General features: G+C 38.3%; 1 protein-coding gene across 4 annotated transcripts; it reads left to right on the top strand.

Annotated features, from left to right (window-relative positions):
- Window positions 1–12: 12 nt before the first annotated feature.
- Window positions 13–25,242, top strand: GPR1 (G protein-coupled receptor 1). Of its 4 annotated transcripts, XM_040561400.1 has the most exons (5): window positions 1,562–1,774; window positions 8,054–8,095; window positions 11,465–11,611; window positions 14,718–14,785; window positions 22,521–25,242. In XM_040561400.1, the coding sequence occupies exon 5, from the start codon at window positions 22,537–22,539 to the stop codon at window positions 23,587–23,589; it is 1,053 nt and encodes a 350-aa protein (XP_040417334.1). In that variant the 5' UTR covers window positions 1,562–1,774; window positions 8,054–8,095; window positions 11,465–11,611; window positions 14,718–14,785; window positions 22,521–22,536; the 3' UTR covers window positions 23,590–25,242. The 4 variants fall into 4 exon arrangements, with proteins under 4 accessions (XP_040417332.1, XP_040417334.1, XP_040417331.1 ...); XM_040561398.1 differs by lacking the exons at window positions 1,562–1,774; window positions 14,718–14,785 and adding an exon at window positions 13–169; XM_040561397.1 differs by lacking the exon at window positions 14,718–14,785 and having other exon boundaries at window positions 1,563–1,774.
- Window positions 25,243–25,515: the final 273 nt, after the last annotated feature.

The raw sequence follows: 25,515 nt of genomic DNA on the forward strand, positions 1-25,515 counted from the left end.
CCGAGGCGCCGCCCGCCTGAACTTCGGCCCCGGCGGGCTTCTGGCGGGGGAGTCGCGATCGCACCGTGACACGACCCCGAAAAACCTTGGTGCCTCCAAAACCTGCTCCAGCAAGCTGGAGCTTCGCGGCTTTTCGCGAGCTCAAGTCGTGGTTTTCCAGTTCTGGGAGGTAGTGGCCTTGACAGGCTTTATTTTGCCAAACGTACTGGTTGTTTTGTCCTTCAAAGCACGCTGTTTCACATACTGGAGAGGTGACCGTAGGGTTTATACCTTTACCATTACAAAACAGCTTGCTTTCCGTGATGAGCCTTCTGTAGCTGGCTCTTACCACAGAGCAAAAGTCTTGGTTTGACTTTTTGATTGACCTAATGCCAGATCTGCTCTCTTTCCATACAAATGAAAAAGCTTTTGTTTTCCTCAGGAATGGGATTACGAATGCGACCATAGCTCATGTTATCTTTTGTTTTCAGTTGTAGGCATTCAGTGTTTTATCTAATCTCCTGTGGGAAAGCAGCTATTGCACATTTCTCTCATATTATGCTGAAGAAGCAGGATTTTTTTGAGCAATCTGGGCAGATGCAAAGATTATCACCACTTACGTGTGAAGACAGGTGCAGATGCAGGCTTGGATTGTACAATGGGGGCGGGGAAGAAGTTGACTTCACCATAATAAGGAATATTTAAACAGAGGTTGCTGTAAAAAAGGGCTGCTGTTGTGTGATTATGAAACCATAGCTTAGAAGTGTCCACCCACGCTGAACGAGTAATTGAACACAAAAAGTCACAAATGGAAGAACAGCAGGAGAAGGCTTTTCTTTAGGAGGGAAACTACCTTAACTGCTGTTGAATTATTTTGATATGTGAATGGATATAGAGATATTTTCATTGCCAACAAAGAAGCTAGCGCAGAATTTAAGTTGCCTGGTGATATTTTGTTGCCTGGTTTAATATAGAACTTGGCAAAGCTCAAACTGATTAAAAAGGTGGGGGATACAACATTGAGGTACGTATAGCATAGTGTTTATGCCTCTTAAGGCTGACAGGATCCGTTAATCATTATTTACTCATTCTAGCTACATTTATTTTGTTGGGCATAACTGAATAAGATGATTAGCTGAGGCATCTTGAAAGACATAAGACTGCGATACAAACATATGTGGGGAGAATCAGTCACTTCAGTAACATGGAAATAATTTTTGATTTCAGTGATGGACAAGTGAAAGCCTAGTTTTAGATAGAATCCTGTGGGTAGGAGTGGAGATTTGTAAAAAGCAGTCATAAAATCTTGCAGATGCAGTATTTCTGTGGAGAAGATTTGCATATGTGAAAGCTCAGGCACATGCCCAAATTACTTCGTGTCTGCAGAGTTGCCTTGTTTGAAGGTGTGTACTCCTGCTGTGGCAAAGACACTTTGAAACATGTTATCTCAGGCTAAAATAGTTTGCCTTTGTGATGGGTTTGCAGCAAGCTTTGTGAGTTAATGTGGATCACTAACCAACCCTTCATGACTTGTTGAAACAAAGTAAGGTCAGATACCTGTCAGAGGTTTCAGTGTAGCTCAAGTTCTGACAAAGAGAAGGTTGTAGAGTCCATCCCACAGTGCCGTCTATCTTGCCCTTGGAATGTTCCTGTATATTTTTTGCAAGGATAGACTGGAATATTCTATTTGATTGACCAAAGATACCTGACATCGCAAGCCTAAATTCTGCCATTTCTTGCCTTCCAACTCTTTTTGTATTTATCGACTTGAGGTTGCAATCTGATTTAAGCTCAGGTAAGGTATTGGGAGAGATCCCTCTATTCTCCTCTTAACTATAGGAACAGCTAACCTCCTCCTCACATACGTGCATGAACATTAAAGCAGGGCTGAGAAACTTCCTTTTGCCTTTTAAAAATTACACTCTTTTGATCCAAGCATCCCACTCTTTTCCCTTTCCTGGTATCATCTATCAAGTTTCCATAAACTGTCCCATACAGCTTTCAATGCTTTGCTTTTTACTTTTGCTTTGATTTGATATGCTTTTCTGCTCCTGTTAGCCAAATGCATGTCAAGGTTATACCTCTGAAAAAAACATTAAGAAAAAGTAACTTCTGACAATCAATAGATAAACAATAGATATTTTTCCTAAAAATTAGAGTCTCAAATTTCTTCTAGCAGTATGCTTCAGCTAGTAAAGTAAGAATATGACAAATGAAAATCAAGGTTGATAAAACTATCAGGAAGGAAACTTGCCTAGATTTTTAGTTTGTTGTATATCTGCTTTCCATGCCGATTTTAAAAGCCTAATTTATTCTTGAATTGTTGTTTTGGTAAAATTGTTCAGAGGATCTGAGCAAAAGGTTGAATGACTCAACAGCATTTGAGGGCTGGGCTTTGAGGAATGCAGAGAGTATTTCTGCCAAATGTCCACAATTGTGGATTGCTAGACCTAGCCCAGATTGTAAAAAGTATGGCAAATTTCAAGACAGTCCAAGAACATGTATAGATTGTAGGGCACTTCAATTCTGAGTAGGCTTGGGAAAGGAGGATCTCTTCAACTCTGTAGCAGAATGTTTGATAATACAAGGCATTATACTGAAACCTTAAATTACTAACAAGTGCAAAATTCTCTTAAAGTAATTTTGGTATCTTTGAAGAATCTGCTGCTGGCTACTGTTCAATATCAGATACCAGACTAAACAGAGGAGTGATCTGATATCCTGTGGTATTTTATCTCTTTTGTAATCACTTCAGTTATGTAAAACAGAATAATTCTTCTTCAGTGTAAAAAGCAAAGGTTCCATAAATTTTAAACTAACAACTTTATCAGAGTTAATGATAAGAACTTCCCAAATATCTGGGGTATTAGATTAACTCCTCATTTCTTGCACTAAAATTGCTCTGAATAACGTATTTTTGTACGTATGTACTTTAGAGAATACAGAGATCTTGATTATAATAATGCTGAGCAACATTCTGTGGTATTCGCACTCATTCCAGAGCCTATTATTGTTGCTGTTACAGCTGCTGTTGCTGCTTGTTTGCTGGCAAGTTATCCAGAAGGAACAGCTGATGAGACAACTCAAAATGTGTCACTAAACCGTGAGGCTATAGAATTTATTAGAATTCAGCATTTTCAGAAAATTTCTGCATAATGGTCTGCTAATGTTCTTGATTATTATTTTTTAGTTTACTTTTCAAAACCATACCCTAACACTGCTCAATTGTTTTAAATATTTCCAATAGCTTAGCTGAACATGTTTTTAGGACACTCTGTCCTAAAGCAGAAATTCAGAAGAGAATTTCTGCTAAGAAATTAAAGCAGCAGTTGAGAGGTTTGTATGCATTTCTCTGGCACTGCATGGAATTTGTTCTTTACTGGACCCAAATAACCACATTACCTAGGAGAACACGGGGAAAATGTTGTCTAGGTGTCCAGGCAGCCCCCTTGTGGAACCAAATAAAATTCACTGGAGTTAAAGTAAAGGGGAAACTTTCACCTCTGGATCCTTTTCCCATTTGTAACCTGAAAGAATGTTTGCTTTCAGAGAACGCATTGTTCATCGTAAAATGCTAAATAGTTTAGTATTGCATCCACAGTTATTTCTGCTTTCTGCTAATAATTGTTCAGCCAGTTCATCCCTCTGAAATAACTGTGCCTTTGTTTTTAGAAATGTGACACAAAGAACAGGACTAGGTCAGGAAGTAGGTTGGGGGCCACCAGTGGTGACTGATCATGAATTACAGGATATTCTTTCACCTTCAGCTTGTGCATGGAAGTATTTTTAGCTTCAGAAATAATAGTCCCTTAATGCTAAGGGACTATGTTAATGGTCCCTAAATTTTAATTTCTTGATTCTATTCTCCTTTTGTTTTATATTTATTTTCAGCGATAACACAGTATAAAATTCCCTGATTGATATAGTCAGATCAGCCCTTGAGAACTGACAGCATTTTCAAGTATGGTTGTTCATTACCAAATTACTCTGAAATATAGAGTAATTTTGGAAAGGTACATGCTAGCGAATGCCGTGGAAAGTAGAAACGTGACTTCATTCCCCCACGCTGAAGGGAGCTATACAACTTGACAGCCTTCAGCTATGAAGGAAACAGAACAATAGGTTCTAGTATTAACCACAGCCAGATACGGGCAGTGAAACACACTTAGAACAGAGTTATTCTCATCTGCGTGGCAAAATGTTTTGATTGGCATGTTTGAAACCGTCCTCTTTTCTAATATAGGTATGGCACTGACTTAATGCAGGTTTTATAGGAGGAGCTAATGTGAGTGTCTTGAGATATTTTAAATAAGAATGGTAGATGACTAATGGTAGATGAATTCTAGCTCACCTCACCTTTTATCCCAGTAGGAACTCCAAGGCATTTTCACAAAAATAAATATTAATTCCCATTATACAGGCAGGGAATAAGGTATTTCCAATAGAGGTAATTTTCTCAAAGCTTCTTGGAGTTTTATTAATTCTCTTTTTCAAGAATGTTCAGTTTTCAGACTCCCAGAAGTTGACTACTTGCCTTGCCTCCTTTGAATATTCTGAATTAAATGTTTATATCCATCAGTTTTAATGGATCTGTTCCAGTTTTAAATAGATGCAGATGAATGTAAGATGACCCTGAGTGTAAAATACCTCTGCAGCTTCTTTGTCCATAGTGTAATTTATAGGAGTCAAGGAATTGTAAATAGTATATCCTATTATGTTGAGTCAGTGGATGTTCTGCAGCCAATTTAAGATGGGGTCAAAATACATTCCCAAGATAGTTAAATGAGCATTTTTTCCCCCCACATTGGCTGCTCTAAAATATATATATATTTTTTCTGTTCCCACAATAAACCACATAAAGTACTTTCTTACATCTGAGAGCAAGCAGACTCTCAGCCTTGCTTTACCTCAGGAATAATTTGAAGAAAGATTTCTTTATCCTATTCAGGAAAAAAAGCAGGAAGTTAAATGAGGTAGAATAGAGAAGTTCTGTTTTCCTCCAAGGACAAAACTTACTTTTAGTCTAGCGATGCTGATAAGCAAAAACAGCAGCCTTTGAAAGAAACCTCTTTCTCTTATGGTTGGAAAATATAGAGATGTTTTCATGGAAAATTTTGAACATGGAGAAAGAAAAAGACCTTTTGAACAAAAAGCTTTTTTGTAGGGTTTGTGTTTCTGCAGCATTTTGCATGCTATTACTGGAACTGTAGTAATTCTTTGGATCAGAGTTTAGTATCTGTTTTCTGGTCCATCAATAAAAACAGAAGTCTCTTCCACGTTGTTGGATGGTCTATGTTTGTAATACTGAAGTAATTGGGGTTCAGTTTCTGGTTTGGACCCAAGCTATGCCTTTTGCCTATTTTCCCATCTTGTGGGATGTGTGATGCACAGCAAGGAAATGTTCTTACAGCAAAGTATTCAGCCAGTAGCCTCTGAGCCATGTTGTACCAAACTCTGCTTTCTCATGGCAAGGCAGTACTGGGTTCTTTTGTTCTTGAATGACAGACAGCAGAGCTGTAGGCTTCTAAACGTTTTAAAAATTGTTCCTCTCTTCCTCAAATGATTCCAGTAGTATCTTCAGAAAATTTTCAGATATTTTTCATCTTTGCAGAAGATCTGCGATATGCCCCCAGTTATAGCTGCAATTAATAAGCTTGAAAAGACAAATAGCTACTTAAATAGCCTTTACAGAAAATGCGGCAATTCTAGTCTGTATATTCCTGTAAATTCTACTTTCAAGTTCATGCTAAGTGCTGAATTTGGTGCTCATAGTCTTCTTAAAAAATAATAATTGTGAATTAATAAGGAGTTAAAATTAACATTTGTGCATCTTGATGCAGCTTAAGGAACTAGAATGGACAAATAAATGCTGGGTTTTTAGCTGCCTCATTGGTTGAATTGATTTCCTGTGCTTCCTTCCCTGAGCCCACTGTTAATTTATTAGAGATGATGCTAATTTTGCTTTCACTGAACGCAGTAGAAGAGTTAATATGGAATTCATACACAGAACTAAGCCCTTAATTACCAAAGTGTTTTTCAGAGCTTCTAATAATTTGCTTTACCTGTATCACAAGCAGCATGCTTATTGGGATTTATCAGCTCCCTTCTCATTAGAGAGGCTGAGGGCTGGGTAGGCTGTAGAAGTAAAACTATGCGCTCTCCCTGGGGAGTGATCAAAAGAGAGGGCAAATGCAGAGCAGTAAGCAGAGCTCACATTGCTTCTCCCTTTCTCACATTCATTGCTATGGATAAATAACTTAAATACCCGAGGAGTCAAGGTCACCTGGCACCTTTCACAAAAGGCGTTTACATCCACTAAGCAGAAAAACAATCTGACAAATGTAGCTGACTATAAAAAGCAACTTTAAAAATACAAATGAATATGTGCTTAAACCACTGACCACAGCTTCTCAGAGCATCCATAGTTGATTGAGCTTGATTTGGACTTGATTTGCACCAGCTTTGCACTAGTGTTCAGGAACCATCTTCCATTTATATGCAAGGAGCTACTGTCCAGTTTAAAGCCTTTGCATCTCCATAAATCCTAAGGAATGTCAATGGTTAGACAGTATTGTAGAGGGTAAACAGCAGGCTCCACAATTCCACGTGTAGATGTTTCTTTTTGTTAAGATTTTGAGTAGTAATGCTGCAAAGCAGCGACCTTGCTTGATCACCCATGTGTGCTACGTAGGCACCCAGCCTGTTAGCATATTTTTTTCAGGGGGCTGTTTTTTATTTTGTACTGAACCTTAGCTTTGCTGTGTGTTTTTTTTTTTTTTTTTTTTTGCAGGTGATGAGAACTCCTCTTCAATTTTGCTGCTTACAGTTTGTTAGTGTTTCAGAGCAGTTTTGTCACAGCTAGCAGAGCAGCTAGGAGCAACAGTCTAACTGCAGACTAGTGAGGGACTAGTACTTGTTATCCTCTCCTCCCTATGAACCTGCTTATTTTCTGCATTGTTATTCATCACGACAAACTTCAACAACTTAGCTGTGAATTGTTAAGGGATGATTGCAGAACATTAAATTTAATTTCCTTCTAGGTGAGAGTCATGTCTGTTGTGTGCATCACCAGGATATAATCCCATTAATAATACAATACCCATGCAATCCCAAATTGAGTTTTGGATTTGGGTATTTAATCAAAAGACATGTTATATAAAAGATGGATAACTGAACCTTCAGAACTTATATTTTAAATGGAAAATAAGACTTAAGTTCTTTGGAAGAATAGGTATAGGCAACTATACTGGTGACTCAGATCTTGAATAGATGGAGGTAGCTAAAATTCTGGTGTGGCTCAGGTTCATCTCTGCTTTGGGTTTTTTCTAACCTAGCCTGGTTTGGTTTTGGGCAGTTTTTGAGACATGTGACTCAATCCATAAAGGATATAAATCCAGGGTGCCTTAGATGCATAACAGTAAACTCTAGGTTCCTTTCTGAGCATTTGTCTCCTCTCTCTGTAGTTCCTGTTAATTTATGTAAGGTGAAAAAGTGCAAGTTGATTCATTCCTACAGTAGTACTGAAGATTGTGAAATACATAGTGAAACAACTATAGTTTGCTTTGCCTTTAGTTTTGTTTCTGTAATCTCTGTAGTTGTCTCTGAAATTATTCCAAACAGCATTCCTTTGTATGGAAGGAGACAGAGCTTCGGCTAAAATGGAAAAATATTGTTGTCAAGTTGGCTACTTATAGTCATTGAATAACAGCAGCTTACCTTTAGTGCTCAATGACATATCAAAATGTTCATGTTGATGCACTCTGAAAATTCCATTAATTTCAAGTATTATCTAAGTGGCAGATATAATCTCTTACTTTATTGTCATATGAATACAAAATCTGGATAGCTATGGTCTAAAAGTTATGTAGAAAACCATTCCTATGTATTTGTAGAAAGGGAGGAAAAAGTGCAAGTATAAAAGCAAACTATGAGAAACGGTCTATTTCTAATAGTATTTTTTTCAAGGTATCATTCTTAATCATCAAAATATATGTTTTTCATTCACTTCTTTGTAAATTAGTATCTAATATTAATGATTTTGTAGAATGAAACACCTCGTTCTTTTTGTTTGCAGGAGTTGCATTGAGTGCTGCTTCTACAGATGCTTCTCAAACTTGTATGTATATACATTTTATATATATACAGCCACGTATAGTAATTCATTTCTATGCTTGTGTGTTTTTACCAGACCAAAGTAACAGCTAAATGAGGAATTTTGCCTTTTGCACAATTGTTGAATTTCTTTCACACATTATGCATGAAAATCTTCAGGTTTCTAACATCTGCATAGAAAAAGGATACAGACCTTCCTAAATGAGCCAAACCTCCCTTCACCAGGTAGTTTGGTTTAAATGTGTCGTTGGAGAATGTTGTCATAGTTTCTGACTATGGTACATAGTGCACAGTTAAGCCACAAGTAAACATTACAGCTTTACCAAAAGGATAGGCATGAATAGTCACTAGTTTCACAGGAAGGGAGGAAATTACTCTTTTCCTGATCCTGATTGTCAGGCAGTTAAACTCTGTCTTTCCAAAGTGGATTTTAATCGATGAGGTGTTAATTGAAAAAGTAATGACAAAGGAACAGGGAAGAATTAAAACAAACAAACAACTGCAAATAGCTGAATCCTCAAAGGGTAAGTAGTTTCTTTCTTTCTTCTCTTGTTCAGTTTAATTGAAAGTGTGAAAAACTAAATATATTTTGTTAGACTTAATTTAGAAATTCGTGGTTGATATGACTTAGCTGAATTAATGCAAATTGGGTTTAGTCTGGAGTATTCTTCAGTATTCTTCAGATTATCTGCACATACTAATATGCAGCTTGATAAAACCCAGTGGTCCTACAGAGGGAAATAATTATCAGAACTATCAGACAGTTGTTTGTAATCCTGGTAAATTAAAGCTGGTTTTGTTAGTTGGTTTGTAATTTGTGCTTTAGTTTAATACTAGTAAAGTTTTTTTTCTGAAGGCCGTGTATTCTCTGCTTTTGGTTTGTTTTATAGGGTTTAACAATAAAGAATCAGAAGTATTTTTAAAACTCGTTTGCTTTTCAATAAACCTAGTTTATTCACTGCTGGGCAACCCAAAATCTGTTATTTGTATGAAAATATTCTTCCTTGTTCTTTTTTCACCAGGTATAAATTACTGTCTCTCTGCTCTGCAAGTCCTACATGCATTGTAGGTTCATGAATGCATGTCCCACTTCAGAACAACACTGGCATATTGTCACACTTACCCAATGTATAGAGTTAAAACTCCCAAACCACATTAACATACCCTGTTGAAAAACACAAATGACATGGCAAAATAAAATACAATCAAGTAGAAAAATGAGAAGACATAAAAGCAAATAAGGTGCTTTTTTTTTCATTAACTTTCTTCCAAGCTTATAACATTCAAAAATATGTAAAAAGATCCCACTAGTAAAAAGATCCATGGTTAATGAGTTGCATGCAAGTATATATTAAACTATGTAATTTTGGATTCATCATTCAAGTTTTTACTATGTCTGAGCATAGAAGGAAATAAAAAGTTTTAGGGCCCAACCTTACATTTTTCAGGGACTTAAAATTCCCACTGTGACTGATCAAAACTGTAGAAGAATAAAGTGATATATTTAGCTCTGAACAGAAAACAAGCAGAACAAAATCCTTTCAGATTAAGTGAAATTTTGTCTGTAAAATTCTGTTCTTTTTTTCCTCCTAGATACATTGCATATGCTGATTATACTGTAGAAATTTGGTAATTTGCTCATCAGATCAGAAATCCCTTTCAATTTAAAACAAAAAAAATCTAGGTAGAACACACTGGCAGAAAGATCTCTTTGAAATGTAGTGACCTGCTGTTTGGGGTGGGGTGGATGGGATACAAACTCTTTTACAAAGAAAACTTGTCTCCACAAAATTTCTTCTGGATCCTTAGCAGCTCTGATTTTATTTTTGCCACAGTGGTAGGAAGGGTGAAGGAAATTGCTATCTTCCCTTGCTTCAGAAGAATGAAGGAGTTGACCTATCATCCCAGTACCTTTATAGAGCAGTTCCAATGTGCTTTACTTTATGGAGAAGGAAACAGCCCCTTAGAGACAATTCATCACCACCCAAAAACTGCTAGAATCCATTGCACTCTCCAGAGTGCTCCCTGCACTGAGAAGGTGAAGAGTAATTGGCATGTATGTAATTCTACTTTGCTTGCTGAGGTTTTTCTTTTAGTGCAGATCATATGTGGGCATTTCTACCCAGTAATTTTCGCTTTTGTCTTACTGAAATAGTGCTGAACGAGCCCTTGAATTAACTGCCTTACATTAACTGCATTTGGCAAAGTACCTAGAGACAGACTCATGTGCCATTACAAGCAAAATTCTCTGCACATCTGCAGTTAAACAGTGCCTACGTTTACCCTATCCCAATATTTACCAGAGAGAGAGAGAGAACTGCTATTAAACTGCTATTAGTTTTTATCAGCAAAGTTTCACCTATCTTTTACCTAGAAAAAAGAGGAAATCTTTAAACAGAAAGAAATAGACAAGTTAGGTGCCATACCACGAGGTCCTCAAGTCGTTCTGTGCTCTTTCTTCAAGCAATCCTGTAGTCTGTCTCCTGTGTTACGTATTCACAGACATCATGTCCCCCTGTTGTCATTTCGTCCTGGTCCAGGGACACTTGTGTCCCACTATAGCATAATCTCCATCCTCCTTTCATTCATACTTTTCCCCTTCACATACAAGCTATCAGCATTTTAAGTTATATTGGCGGGACAGGAAGAGCTGGCATGGAGGAAAGACAAAACAGGGTAGTTTTGCTGGAAGGAGTGAATGGTATGATGAGCGTAGTACCATCAGAGTCAGGTGAAGCTATGGTATGTACATACTAGTCGAATAATATTCACATTTTACTTACTGAGAAACTAAGGTTCATGGAGATCATGAGGCCTGACCACAAACACTCAGTAGGCTCTTGACAGAACTGGGATTCAAGCCAAGTCTCCTAAAATGCAGTTCAAATGTCTGACCACAGAGTTGCACTGACTGATGGGCAAGGGGGCTACGACTGGTGGTTTGAGAAGCTCACTTCTCTCTTACGTCCAAAAGGAGATGAAGCTACTAATCATAAATACATAAATGAACGTATCTCACCATGCAGTTACAAAGCGATGCTTTTGGTGTAGCTTTTTAAGCATCTTTCTGCTCATTCAACATTATTTTCTATAAACCAGAGTTGTCAGAAACAGAGAAATACTGTTCAGCTTCTTCTCTGCATAACAAAAAGCAGCCTGCGACTGTAAGGTCCATTTCCATTCATCAGCCACCACATCTGTTGCTTGCTTGGACACTGGCCAAAATGATTCATTCACGTCTAACATTTATTTTGGTGAAATAGTGGGATTATACAGAAGGGCAATATTTCAAAACTGGGTTTAGGAAACCAAGGGAAGTTGGAAACAACTTCCTCACAGCTGAAAACAAACACGTCATTATATCATTCTGCAGCTTTATTAGAAGGAAGGCAGTAGCCAAGTGAAGCAGCTGGAATCACACTGAAGTCACTCTGAACTCTACAGATCACTTCATTCTTCCTTCTGCTACAGAGCACACATCTCTGAATTACAGTGTGCTTTCTTCTGAAGAATAAAGAAGGTAGGTTGATCTTTCTGTTAATGTTTTAAATCTTTCTCTCACTTCGTTCTGAATAATGTGTGACAAATCAACAAAACAAATTCTGTAAGGTAGTGTAGCATATGCTGGCTAAAAGAACTTCTTAAAATGAAGAATGTGATTCTCATTTGTTTCAAAGGTTATTTTGAACGAACTCTGCAGCAAGAAACAATATGAAAGTATGTGTGAATTTAATTTTTAATAACTTTTGGATGTGTTTAAACAAAATTCAAGAAGTCTTTTATCCTGCCAGAGAATGCCAGCTGACCTTGGCTGAAATATCTTCCCCTCACCCTGTTGGTTTTAATTCGTTTGCTCTGCTTAGTGGTAGTATGTCTCCTACAGCTATCACAATTGCAGTATTATTTAAAATAAGTACATTGGTTCTGATCTGAACAGTTTCTAGAACAGAAACTGGAAATCATTTCAATTTCAAGTAAAAAATTAATTATCAATCAACAAATCTTTAATTATGAACAGTCTAATAAAATCATTTTGAATAATTAGTCATGCAGAATTAAAAAAGGTTTCTATGATTGAGATGTAAGTTGTGTGTGTTTCCCCTAACCATCATGAAATAAGTAGAAGGTTGTCGATCTAGCTGTCACTGAGTCCATAGAACGGTGTTTTCTAGGAAACAAATTGTTTTGAAACTTCATTTATCGCAGTGTAATGAGATAGGGCTGGATTCTGCCTCGTATTCAGACTTAGTGATAACCATGTCATTGTCCCCTGTAGCCTTTATAAATGCAATCTTGCAAAATGAAGCAATATCCCAGAATTATGTTTGTAGATTTACAGAAGATGTATACATTCTCTAAGAATTAAAACTTGTTCCAGCTGAATAAAATTGTATTATTGAATAATTTTACATTTAGATTTAAAAGTTTGTGATCTGTTCTTAGATACTACTTTTTTATGAATAACTTTGCTATTCCAAACAGTAAGGAACTAGTTTTGCAGAAGATTACAATCTGATGATTGCTTTTGTTATCAGCTTGTTTATTCATTTTGTCTCAGGAATGTGCCAACAGTTCAGCTGTCTCTCTCACTGTGGTGGCTGGTTGTCAGGCTAATTTTCACTCATTATTTCTGATAATGGCTTGATTTGAGTTCTTTCAGTCCGAAACTACTAGTTTCATAACAGTGCAGGGCTCTGTTTTGATGGCTTTGCAAAAGAGAACTGAGTGGGAGGAACAGTTCTCATGGCACTGTACCAGAAGAAACTGCTGAGGCTGGGGTGAGCAGTGACCAAGAGACATTTGCTTTTAGAAGGGAAGATACTATCATGCACAGAACAACTCTCCAAGACTCACTGCTACTTTTACTGTACGCTTGAAGTTCCTGAGACAAAAAGAAAAATTGTGTCCTCACAGAATATGCTCTTTGTATCTTCAGTATGTTCCAGAGGTTGTGGGCTTGGAGGCAGGACCAAAAAGCTTTGTGTGAGCCCATGGCTGCTCTCTTCCAGAGAGAACATTTTTGCTGGCTTGTTGCAGGTCTTTTTCACCTGGCCCACCATTTTACTGTACTACAATTCTTTAAAGGAAATGAGCAGGCCTGCTTCAGATATGATACTTTTCCATCAGCGGGCTTAAAGGCAAGCTAACCAAATGCATCACTACAAGTCAGGTTTCATTTCAAGGGTATCTGCAAGGGCCAGCACTCCAGAATTCTCTAGTCCTTGACAGAAACCTTAGTTCCCAAATAGTATGCAGCCTTCTCCTACCTCTGCTTACCAGCCAAGATTCAGTGTCCTTCTGTCTGTTTTATCCATCTCTTTCCTACTCCTTCCCCAGATGTGATCACTCAGTACATCAGCATGACTACTAGGTCTTTCCTCAAAGTTATTTGTCAAAACCATTATTCTTCCCTCAGCTCCCAGTATTTACCACTGTTGTTATTTTTCTGGCATCTCTTTATAAAAATCCAGGTCATTTTAGAGATGACTTAAACACACACAGACAAAGTTAGTCATTCCTTCTCTTCTGTGGGATTCTTCTCTGTTTGTTTCTTTGGTCAAAGTAGCATTTCATCAGTTATCAGTGCAAGAGAAGAAAAGACTAGTATATTAATTTTTATATTTGTCTAACCCTAAAGCTATTGAGAGTTGCTGTAGATGCAATTATAACATATTCACTGCTATAGACCATCTAGTACCTAGCTTTACTTGTACAAGAATGGAAGCCAAACCAATTAGGTTTCCCATGGTGGGCCCCAAAGTTTCATCATCTGCTAACTTCTTTTGGCTTAATTTTTTTTTTTTGGTTGTTTTTTTTTTCCCTTTTGGCAGGTCAGCCAGTCAAAGGTGCATAGAAAACTTCTGGACACCACTTACAGAGAAAGGAGGCATCACTGGGGGTTTCTTGAAGGTCTATATGTGGGGGAGAAAAACATGCACAATCTAATGGGAAGTGAATTAATATTTTTAATTTCACTTTTGGAATTCATGATTAAATCACAGAATGGTTATCTGGGAGACAGGGGTCAATGTATTCCTGTCTCCATTAACCTCGTTTGTCTTCCCCCATATTTTTCTTCCTTTCTTCCTTTCTTCCTTTCTTCCTTTCTTCCTTTCTTCCTTTCTTCCTTTCTTCCTTTCTTCCTTTCTTCCTTTCTTCCTTTCTTCCTTTCTTCCTTTCTTCCTTTCTTCCTTTCTTCCTTTCTTCCTTTCTTCCTTTCTTCCTTTCTTCCTTTCTTCCTTTCTTCCCTACCCGAATATCTTTCTCCTGACTTCTCCTATCTTACTTTCTGACACTTCTCAGAGAATATATTTCAAGAGTGATAAGACAAAAGTATGAAGAACCAGCACCTTTTCTCTTTATCCACAAAAGATATTTGCCTCTTCATTGTTCTGGCCAGGCCATTCTGCCTCAAACTCTACGTTTGAATTTACTGTTTGGCTTTGGGCAAGATGCTTCTGTTCCTTTCCCTGTTATTCTTGTGGGTGTTTATTCTCATGTAATTATAAACAAGGCAGGAATTCTCTCTCATTATGTGCTTACTGTGCCTAGACCCAGTGAAGCTTTGATCTCAAAGGCTAGGGCCTTTGGGTATTTTCCCAACATGAAATACTTGCCTCTTTCAGCAAGTATGAGCCTGGCACAGCAAGTTTTGTTCACTTTTGAAGCCACCTAGGTGAGAGAGAAGAAGATGGTGAGTAGTAAGCCCTGAAGCATCAATGTAATACCATTTTCTGCATTCCCATTTCGTCTTTCTGGTGATCTTCTTTTAAACAGATCAGATCATTCTAGTGAGACATTTCAGAAATATTAAGAACTGTTGTCCATTTAAGAAAACTGAGTGGCATGTTGGTGTCCTAAATTCTTACTGGAGGGTGTTGTACCATATCTGGTGGCATCAAATTCAACATGACATAGAAGTGATTTGAAAAGGTAATATGGGAAGCTTGTAAAACCAGTATTTCCAAGCTCCTAAGTCATAGGCATCGTCTGTTCTTATCACTGCTAGGGAGTGTTCCCTGTGCCATATTTGGGACACATAAAAATCCAGTCCTCCTGAAATTGTTTTGATATGATTTTTCCAGTTTTGCAAGAATAGTGGCCATGCTTATTTTAGACTTGAGCTTGAAGTCAGTAAAAGAATTATATGAATATTAGAGGTACACTGATACAGATATAGACAGCCCTTAATCTCCTGGACACAGTGATTCTAGTATATTAACTGTGAGGGCAAAATAAAGTATGTTATCTCATCAGCTGTGTTACTAATTTTTCCTGGGAGTAGCTCATAATTCTTCTTGTTAAAAGGACTATAAGTATAGTAGATTGTAAGTTGTTTTTATGTTATTTGATAGAGGTTTTGTATCTTGCTGGAGAAGGTTATTTTTATTTTTCTGAAGAGACCTGTTGTCACCCTTCAGTAACTTCAGAATGGCTGTTGTCTAACGTACATTTAATTGGCCTTAATCAGTCTGCTGAGACAACAGTTCATAGTCTGAACTTTTCACTTTATTCTCTGTTCTCATTTGCTATTTCCTGTTAGGAGGGAACTGTGATTAATGCATTTGTTTGCTGAAGGAATTCAACCATTTAAAAAACATGCTCAGAATTGCATGATTATATAATGATCATAGGAAAGCTAATCAAAATCTTCTTCTGTTCCAAGCATATGCAACAGTTGCAAAGTAAAAGTTGCATATAACCTTTACATAAAAAACATAAAAAGTCATACTCGATTAGAAATGCAAGCATTTATTACCTTAGAAATCCAGTCACTGTGAAGCTGAGGCACCTCAAAAAAATTAAAGTGGGTGTCTCCGTTACTCTACATATGTAACTATTGTGGTGTCTTATAGCTAAAGAAAATACTGATGGCATTTGGAGAGGAACAGGATACATACAAAACTTCTCTGGAACAATATCTCATTGGTGTGCACATGCCACATACTGAGGGCACAGCCAATACAGTATCTGGTAGCCCACAAGCCCACAGTCCCTGCTGGGCTTGGTCATCTGGGATGTGCTGAGTGGCTCTGAGCTATATCGTGGATTTACAGAGTCAAATTAATGCATATGAGAGACAAATGGCAGAGATCCAGGTTCCTTTCCAGAGAAGAAAACAAGAAAGCCAACCAGAATCTGCAAGGGCTGCCCAGGTAGGTGCTGGCTCCCACCAGCACAGGGCAGGGCCTTCCTTCAGGAGGATGAAGGTTTCCCAGAGGTGAAGCTGTGGTTTCTCTACTTCATCATGAGTGAGGGAACAGTGTTATGTTTAAGAAAGGAGGATTGGACTGTGGTTCAGGAACTAGGCAGGGATTCTAGGTTTAGCACCTGGTTTGATCAGATACTTCCTGTAGGTCATTCTCAACCTCGTTTGTCTGTAAACCAGACCAATGATACTTCCATGTGAGTACAGTTTCACTACAGCCTGCGAATGCTTAGGTGTTATGACTGGTTATGTAAATACTTAGTCAGTGCTGACATATAGGATATAAGACCATATTTTAAATCTCAAGGGGCGGTGTTTCTGTAAACTTCTGTTTTTACTTTTTAATTTGTTATGGTCACGTCATGGACTTGCAGAGATTACAGCAAACCCTTACGCTCAAAAGGTTACTAAGAGAGATGTACTTTTAGCTGTATTAACAGAAAAAAAATGAGAGTAGGAGACAGTGCCAACTACATGGTTACCAGGTTCCCCCCTCCCCCCAGTGCATATCCCAGGGACATCAGAGTTTCTATGTTTTCTTTGGGGATGGAAAATCTTGGTGCTTGGGATCTGCATGAAATAAATCACTTTTTACCAAATGCAGTTGCTCATTCTAGGCATTTATGAGTTACCTGATTGTGGAAATTGTAAGCTGCTCAATTGCAGCAGTTGTCTGGGTGATTTTTATATTCAGGCCAGACCTACAGTAGATATTTTTCCTATTACAGCAGCATGATTTAGATATGAAGTTGGGTTTTCCATTTGTTGTTTAACATTTCTGTGGCAGCAAAAATCCTGGTCTGAAATCATTGCTTTACCGGTATTAACTGTGTCTGCTCTATGAGAGTTTGTTAATCCTGCTCTAACACCCACTTTGTCTGTGTAAAATGTTATGAGGCTATTATCTGGTCTGGTGACTTCAATACCACAGATGAAGTGGTGTGTTTTGACTAATAAGGTCATGTTTAGCCTTGCTCAAAGACAGTTTCTTCTGGCATACACTTTAGGAGATATCTGGCTAGCACATTGCATATGCATTTCTAGCACTGCTTCACTGAGAGACATAACGGTGAGTGATGGTTATTTGCATTCTTGTCTTGTCTGCTAGAACAAATACATCTATATTGTGTCTTGAAAAGGTTTCAAATCCCATATCATATCTATCATGATCCATTGTAGTTGTTGAATTCAGAACAGCTTACAAAGTCATTTTGTTACCATATGCGTACTGACCATTAGAACAATTGAGCATTTCTGTGGAAGTGAAACATGCACACAAGCCTTGATTCTGCTTCTTTTTTTTTTTGTAAACTAGATTAAAATGCCAGTTTCCTAGTAGTTTTGTCTGCAGGGTTAGCTTTAGGCTTAATTGTAGCATAGCTATGATTTAATTTAGTAGTATGGGTGTACCAGGCACTTCTTGCTGTAAGAATGGGGGCGAACGGTCATCTTGGTTTTGTGCCTTTGAGAGAGAAATACATACATAGGACCCTGACAGTTTGTAATCTCATCAGTATTCCCTGTGAGTTTTAGGATCTTACGTGTTTGTAGAATACTTTCCAGAAATACGTATATACTTCTAACAAGCTTGCTCAGCCATCTGTGTTTTGAACTTCACAGATAAACATGAAATTCACCCAGTAGTTTATGTTTTTGAAGCTACATACATTCAAAATTTAGCACCTCAAAAGTCCCATGGTTTTTCTTCTGAGGGCTCTCAAATGAACTTGATACCCAGATGAACTTTCTGAGACACAGCATGACGAGCAGGCTTTGGGTGACCTTTTGAAAAGCTAGTTGTTCTCCAACATCTGACTTGTGCAAATGGCAAATGTTGAAGTGAGTTAATCAAATAAGCTTTCCTTTAGCCATAGATCATACATGTGGAATGTGATATGCTCAGAATTATTCATGAAGATGTTAAAAGGAGGGATTGTACATTATATGCCCTCTCTGAAACTAACTGTTGAGACAGCCAACTCCATGTTCCATAATTTTCATATTAATTAGGGTCCACCATTGTGAACTGTGAAATCAGTTTAGCTGCCCAAAGGCTCCAAGCACTGTTCATCACACTGAACAAATAGATTTAGAGACTGCCATTCAAACATTTGTGTTAACTTTTAACTAACACAGACAACAAATAAGTTCTTCCCTTGGACCGCTCTGTAAATGTCTAAAATAGTAAGGGCCAAATGTGAGGTAGAGGCTGCATGGGCTGCAGCCCAAACATGTGCCGTAACCCTAACTTGCATGGTGCCCAGAGAACTTTGAACCCCCAGGAAGACTTTACATTGAGTGAGGTGAAAGGAAATTGCAAATGTTTTGTTTGTCTTCTCCTATTTTAGACTGAAAACCCATTCTAATTTCATTCCAAAGCCATTCCACTGACCTCAAGGCTGAGGCACAGAGAGGTCAAAAGACTTCCCCTGGTCAAACAGGATGCATGTGGCATAGCCAGGAATAGAGTCCATAGATAGCCCTGGTCCCATGTCATAACTGCAAGGCCATTCTTACTGTGACAAAAGCTGTTCTGTTATAAGCAGTTTCAGTCATTTGTCTGAGTTGTCTTTATGGCTCAACTTTCTAAAATACTATAATTGTTGCAGAGAAAAACTCCAGGTACTTGCAATTAAAAAGCTGTGAATCTGTCAATTGAGATCTGATTCTGCATTCCCACACTGAAATGCAGAGAAAGGCATTGTACGTGGTAAAATCTCTTCCCAGAAGTACGGTGACCTTATATTTTAGATATATTTATTAATAATATGTGTTTCTTTAGGCCGTTCTGTCCTAGGATCTGAAAAGCACTAGCACTGAGCGCCAGCCTGTGATATTCATAGAATGGGTTGGGTTGGAAGGGACCTTAAAGATCACCCAGTTCCACTCCCCCTGCCATGGGCAGGGACGCCACCAGGGCCTCATCCAACCTGGCCTTGAACACTTCCAGGGGTGGGGCAGGGATATTTCTTACATATTCTTATGAAGTCATTTAGTAATTAATTTCAATTTTGCCGTAGAGGACAGGAAATGAAACCTTCTGGTCAAACATTCTGAAACCTATTTACTTAAAATTAAACAACTGTATTCATAATTAAGCAACTGAGTCAAGGCAACTGAGGCTCAGTTTTTAGAGCTGGTTGTGACCTCAGCAAACAGGAAAAGACTCCAGTCAAAGGACGACTGCTAAGCATACATTTTACACAGACTGTGTATTTAAAAAGAAGACAGGATGAAGTCTAAACTTGGTTATATTCATACAAATGCAGTACAACACTGTTCTGTAACCTGTAGCTGCCCCCAAATCCTACTGCCAGGCCTCTGACCACACTTTCCTGTTTATTGAAAAATGTTTTCCTACCTTGGCCCCTTTTTACAACCCTGGACCATCAGGGACTGAGACAGTGAACTGCATCATCTCCCTTACACTTTCTAGCAGTAGGCCTGAAAGCCAAATGGGAACCATTTGCAGAAAGTCTGTATTCTCTGCTGGACCTCAGTTTGCAGACAGGTTCATCAAAGTGTCTTCCCAGCCTGGAAATTAGGCCATTTGTCAAAGAACATGCAGAAAATAAGAAACAAAATAAGGAATACAATTAAATTTCTTCACTTTCAAGATCTGGACTTGAATTGCAAGACAATTGTGCTTCTAAATGTTTATTAATAAATAAGCTCGTATTTGGGACTATGTGTAATATAAAGAAATGGCCCCGTTAAATGATGGCTAACAGCCCAGAAGAAAAGAAATCCGTGTCCTTGCTGCAGTAAACCAACATAGCTCCACTGAATATCCCCTATGGCATATCTTTTTCAGACCAGCACCTAACGTGATGAATCTTGTTGTAGGAGTACTTTGTGTATGTGTTAAATGTAGAAGTTTCTGGACTTTGCAAGTGTAATTGGCATTTTTTGCCGAGCCTTAGCCATAGAGCCTAGTCTCAGTATCTGTACCTCGGGAGCAATGTTATCCAATGTTTTCTTTCTCCTGCTATACATCATCTTTGGAAATTCTAAATATTAAAGGAACGTTGTTGGGCGGTAGGCAAACAATTGTTATTGTCATTATTGTTAGCACTTAGGGGGGAAATAAAAGTTTTGGGGTTACACATGTGGAGGAAATGCTTGAATCCTAGTATTGTTGCATTGTGCTAGCTACTGAGAAACTTAGAAGCAGACCTGACTAGTGACTAGGATACAGGATGCTAATCAGCAAGAGACTGAAAAATTGCATTGATTTATTTAGTTGAATAAATTCAGTTTGAAGGCATAATTCTGTATGCAGGCAAAGACCCTTAAAAATTGGATTATTAATCTCAGTGTCCTCTGAAGCTATCCAAATACAGTGTTGTTCCAGATGTTAATGGTACTGCTTCTTGTTTATACTATTTCTCAGAAGTTATGCTGTTTGAAAAAAATTACTCAGGAGGGTGGTACCAGTATTTGATGCAGAATCTATCCCCATCGGGCAAGTAATTACATAAATGCAGGCCAGTAAACTTCATTTTATCAGGACAGCAAACCAAATAACATTCCTCAAGCCTGATGTAAATTGCAAAGGGCAAATGTTATCATAGCCTCTTGATAGAACAGACTGTATTGACTTTTATTAAATTTTTTTTAAAGAGATATAAAATTACACAATTTTTGTATTTATTTTTAACCTTGTTCCTTTCATTTACAAATAAGAAATTTAATTCTACCAATGCATGTGCACATATGTAGCATATGTGAGTAATCCTTTCAAAGTAAGCAAACTACTTTTTTGGAGGAAAGTTATATACATGAATACAAACTTGCAGATGTGCTTCTGCAGGCAGCACACTCCCAACATCCTGCTCCTGTTGTCCTTTAGCATACTAAAATTAATGGAATTACGAGAATGCAGAGCTGGGTTCCAAAAGTGCAGGCTGAATCTCCATTTCGGAACTGAGCTAGTGCTGAGAAATGTACCACTGAGCTTATCCATCGTACGGCCAATAGGTTGGTCATATCCTGCTCTCAGCGCAGCTGAGTCCAGTCAAACAACATAGCTTTAAATGAAAACAGAATTTAGCAGAATATTTCTTTTGAGTACGGCAGATACTTCTGTCAGACTGTGGTCATCTGTGCTATTCTTTATCTATGCTGTAGAATGAATACAGAACTTCTAAGTGCTTTTTCCTGTTCAACCATTGTTTGATGTTTTCCTGTCTTTTTCTCTCTTCTTGATTTTACTGGTGGTTTGTATTTTCCTTTTTACCACTCTTTGCCCTCCTACACTCTTCTGCTTTGGTTTTAGAGGAAAATTCCTATTTGAAAAATTGTGTTGTACTTGTAAGTTCCAGAAGCTTTGCAACAGAAGAAAACAGACTGTCTGTCTTTGTCCTAAATAAATCAATAAAATACACAAACTAAACACCACAACACATTTCCAGCTATAGCTCTTACAGGGTGTGTTATTCTCCTAAGAAACTTTTCTTTCATCATAATGGAAGAGTACCACAGTTGTATGCATTGCCCTTAAATGCATTCCTTATGTTTCCTTCTCTACATCCTTTGCTATATTATAACTGGGCTGTGTCCCAAATAAGTCATCCTGAAGTCAGCAACACTGCTAGGTGACAAGAACAGCACCCAGCCTTAGGGAATCTAATACCTTGAGTGGGGCTCAGAATCGTCGCTCCTTGATACAAAGACAGATACATGATAGACAGGAACTTTCAGTTGCTGGAGAAAACGGCGTCCATATTTTGTTAACTATTATTTTAGCTGTGTGGGGATGGACATCAATTTGAAAAAAACATTTTCTTTCTGGCATTTTTTCGCCTATATAGTTTCCTGGTGCTTCTCTGATTTCTGGCAAAGATACTGTCCATAAAACTTGTTTCAAACAGGATCAGAGAAGTAAAATACCAAACCCAACTAGAAAAGTATACAAATCACACTTTCAGTGAAACTTTGCAGCTGGTCTCACAGAAATCTGCCACTGATATTGTGGTCAGCACCCTCTTAAGAAATGAATGCAAGGAAAACAGTTCCTGAAGACTTCAAGTGATACTTGTCTTGATTTGAGTATTTTTTTGAAATGTCTGCAGCCAGAATATTCCACAAGCTTTGTACTAGCAGTTGACAGCTAAGGAGTGATAGGTATGTGAAACTGAACTCAAAGGAATTGCAGGTTATTATTTACAATGCAATAGGACAGTTGTCCTTTGATTGTTCTATTTCTTTTCTTTTCCAGAAAGCAGCTGTGCAACATGACATTTGAAGATTTTGAGAACTACTCTTATTTCTATGACCTACCTGAAGAAGAAGAATCACCCCAGTCCACCCTCAGCATTGCCCATATGATTTCCCTTTCCTTTTACAGTGTGGCATTTCTTTTGGGAGTCCCAGGTAATGCCATTGTCATCTGGTTTATGGGCTTCAAGTGGGATAAATCGGTCTCTACACTCTGGTTCCTCAATCTGGCCATTGCAGATTTCATTTTTGTTCTCTTTTTGCCCCTTTATATCACGTACGTAGCAATGGGCTTCCACTGGCCTTTTGGGAAGTGGCTGTGTAAAATGAACTCATTCATTGCACTACTTAATATGTTTGCCAGTGTTTTCTTCCTGACGTTCATCAGCCTTGACCGCTACATCCGCCTAGTCCACCCAGTTTTTTCCTACAAGTATCGGACTATAAGGAACACCCTCATTCTCAGTGGGATCATTTGGATATCAGCTGCAGTTATTGGTGGCCCTGCCTTATACTTTAGGGACACAGCTACAGTTCTCAACAATGTCACCATTTGCTACAACAACTTCCACGTGCATGATAGAGAACTCGTTATGCTGAGACATCACATTCTAATTTGGGTGAGGCTTGCATTTGGTTACCTCTTTCCTCTAGTGACCATGGTCATTTGCTACTCATTGCTGATCGTTAAAGTGAAGAAGAGAACTGTATTGACTTCGAGCAGGCTTTTCTGGACCATTATTGCTGTAGTTGTAGCTTTCTTTCTTTGCTGGACACCATATCACATATTCAGCATTGTGGAGCTTTCTGCTCACCATGATGAAAACTTGCATGACTTATTGCAGGACGGCATTCCCCTCTCCACTGGCCTTGCTTTCATCAATAGTTGCCTCAATCCAATCCTCTACGTTCTCATCAGCAAGAAGTTCCAGGCCCAGGTCAAGACAACAGTCTCTGAGGTGCTAAAATTGGCACTGTGGGAGGTGAGCCGCTCAGGAACTGTCAGCGAGCAGCTGTGGAGCTCAGACAACACCCATGCACCTGTGCACTATTGCGAAACTGCTCAGTGACAGCTTGTCACCATCCATCTCTAAAATAGCTGACAGATTTGGAGGTGTAGTTGACTTCACATCTGCCAGTCAGATGTGCATCTTTGCAAATACAGTTTTATATAAACAGCTGGCTTAACTGTGCTTGCTGCTTTCCTTTAAATGTTTTTAAAGGACACATCATTTGGGTGTGGTGTGGTTGCAATGTGGACACCCTGAACTGAAAGTTGTCAGCATAAGTGGAATTGCTTTAACTGGGTTTTTGATGAGGAATATTGTTGTAATCCTGTTGTTTTGGGGTTCTGTAGCTTATTGATATTAAAATAACACAAAAAAAATTCCCCTCATCCTCACTGATAACACTTTTGATCTAGGCATCCTCCTCCAAGAGGTCATGCCATACATCAGTGGCTTGTGAGTGTTCCGATGATCTAGTATTGTTTAAAGTAGGAATCACCTGGCTACACGCCAGCCCAGCGAAGTTGCCAATAGTTCCACTGTGCAATCAGAGAAGTGTCCTAGGATGGAGAAGACTAACTTGCTGCCTTCTCTTGTCAAGAGAAACATGAAAATAAAATGTGTTGTCCCATTGTTCTTTGTCTTATACTCAAAGTTATACAAGGAGGCTGTGGTTTCTGGTCCCTTAGTCTTGTGCTCTTAATACCGGTTGGGTACAAAATACTGAGTAACTGTTTCATATAGGATTTTGGCTCACTTGAAATGTGCAGTTAGTAGAAATGGTTCCCAAAGAATTTGGGATGTCCCTATCACATGTTCTTTTTCTATGTTTAAGCTTTCAGGTTTAGAGAGGTTTACAATTATTAGTTGCTCTCTACTGGTCTTGCAAACAGAGTTTAAGAAGTTGTATAACATTTTGTCTTAATGCTAATCTTCTAAAAAAAAAATCAGTGAATTGAATTCAGTGACGTTAAGTGAATTCAACAATATTATTTGACAAGTCTGTAATCTGTCCACTCCCGTAAGAAAGAGGCAGCAGTCCTAGTTGTATTATATTCTGTTCCAACCTGTTGCCTGCTGTAGAATCACACATGCACCAATGCAAATATACATGCTGAGTGAATCAATTTGTGAGGCAATACCACTTAACTAAGAAGCTGTACATAGGATAAAACTCTGCTAAAAGTAAAAGCATAAAGCTTTAGGTAAATGCCAACTAGTTTTTCCTTGTTCCTGACCTAAGTATCTAGAGTAAAACTGCCTTTCAGATCATCTACATGCCAACACACATAAGTAGCATTCATACTTTAAATGAGGTCTTATATGTGAATGTATTTTATACAAAAGCATATGTATGTGCATGGATGAGCACATCCAGAATTGGTAGCTGTACAAATAGAAACTGTCTGATTGTGGTCTGTAACTGTTTCTTTGGGCTCTGGTCTGAATTTGGGAGAATGAGGCAGGATCAGTGGAATTTCAATGTGTTTAACTTGGGGCTGGAAAGTTGGTAAGCAGCATTCTTCCCTGTGAGTCATTCGCTGCCTGGTACATAGTGACTCATCATAATGTTTTGGTACCATGCAGCTGAATGTGCCTACATCAACTGTTTGCAGTTTTTCTTCACATATTCCCTGACATCTTTCTAAGAGTGATGTGTTAACACTCCTTTCCTGACTGTACTCCAAGTGGAGTAATAAAATGGTTGTTTCCAAAGAGCGTGTTCATTACTTTTCTCAGCAGCGATTTGCAGTGACTGTCCATTCTTAGAACCACACCTTCCTAACAGTTTTAGATGAAAGCAAACCCTGACCTTTTCTACTGAAGGAATTAAGGTTTATTTCAATTTTCTTCTTGCATGTCAGCCACATGAGCACAGATACCAAGATATACAGAGAAAAGCTTGGTTTTCAAATGGGAGAACAGTCAGAAAATGTTTCACAGTGCTTTGCTAGGACCAGCTCCTTAGATAAAAACTACAGTGACAAG

The sequence above is a fragment of the Cygnus olor genome, chromosome 6, assembly GCF_009769625.2.
Source record: "Cygnus olor isolate bCygOlo1 chromosome 6, bCygOlo1.pri.v2, whole genome shotgun sequence".
NCBI classification, from domain to species: Eukaryota; Metazoa; Chordata; class Aves; order Anseriformes; family Anatidae; genus Cygnus; species Cygnus olor.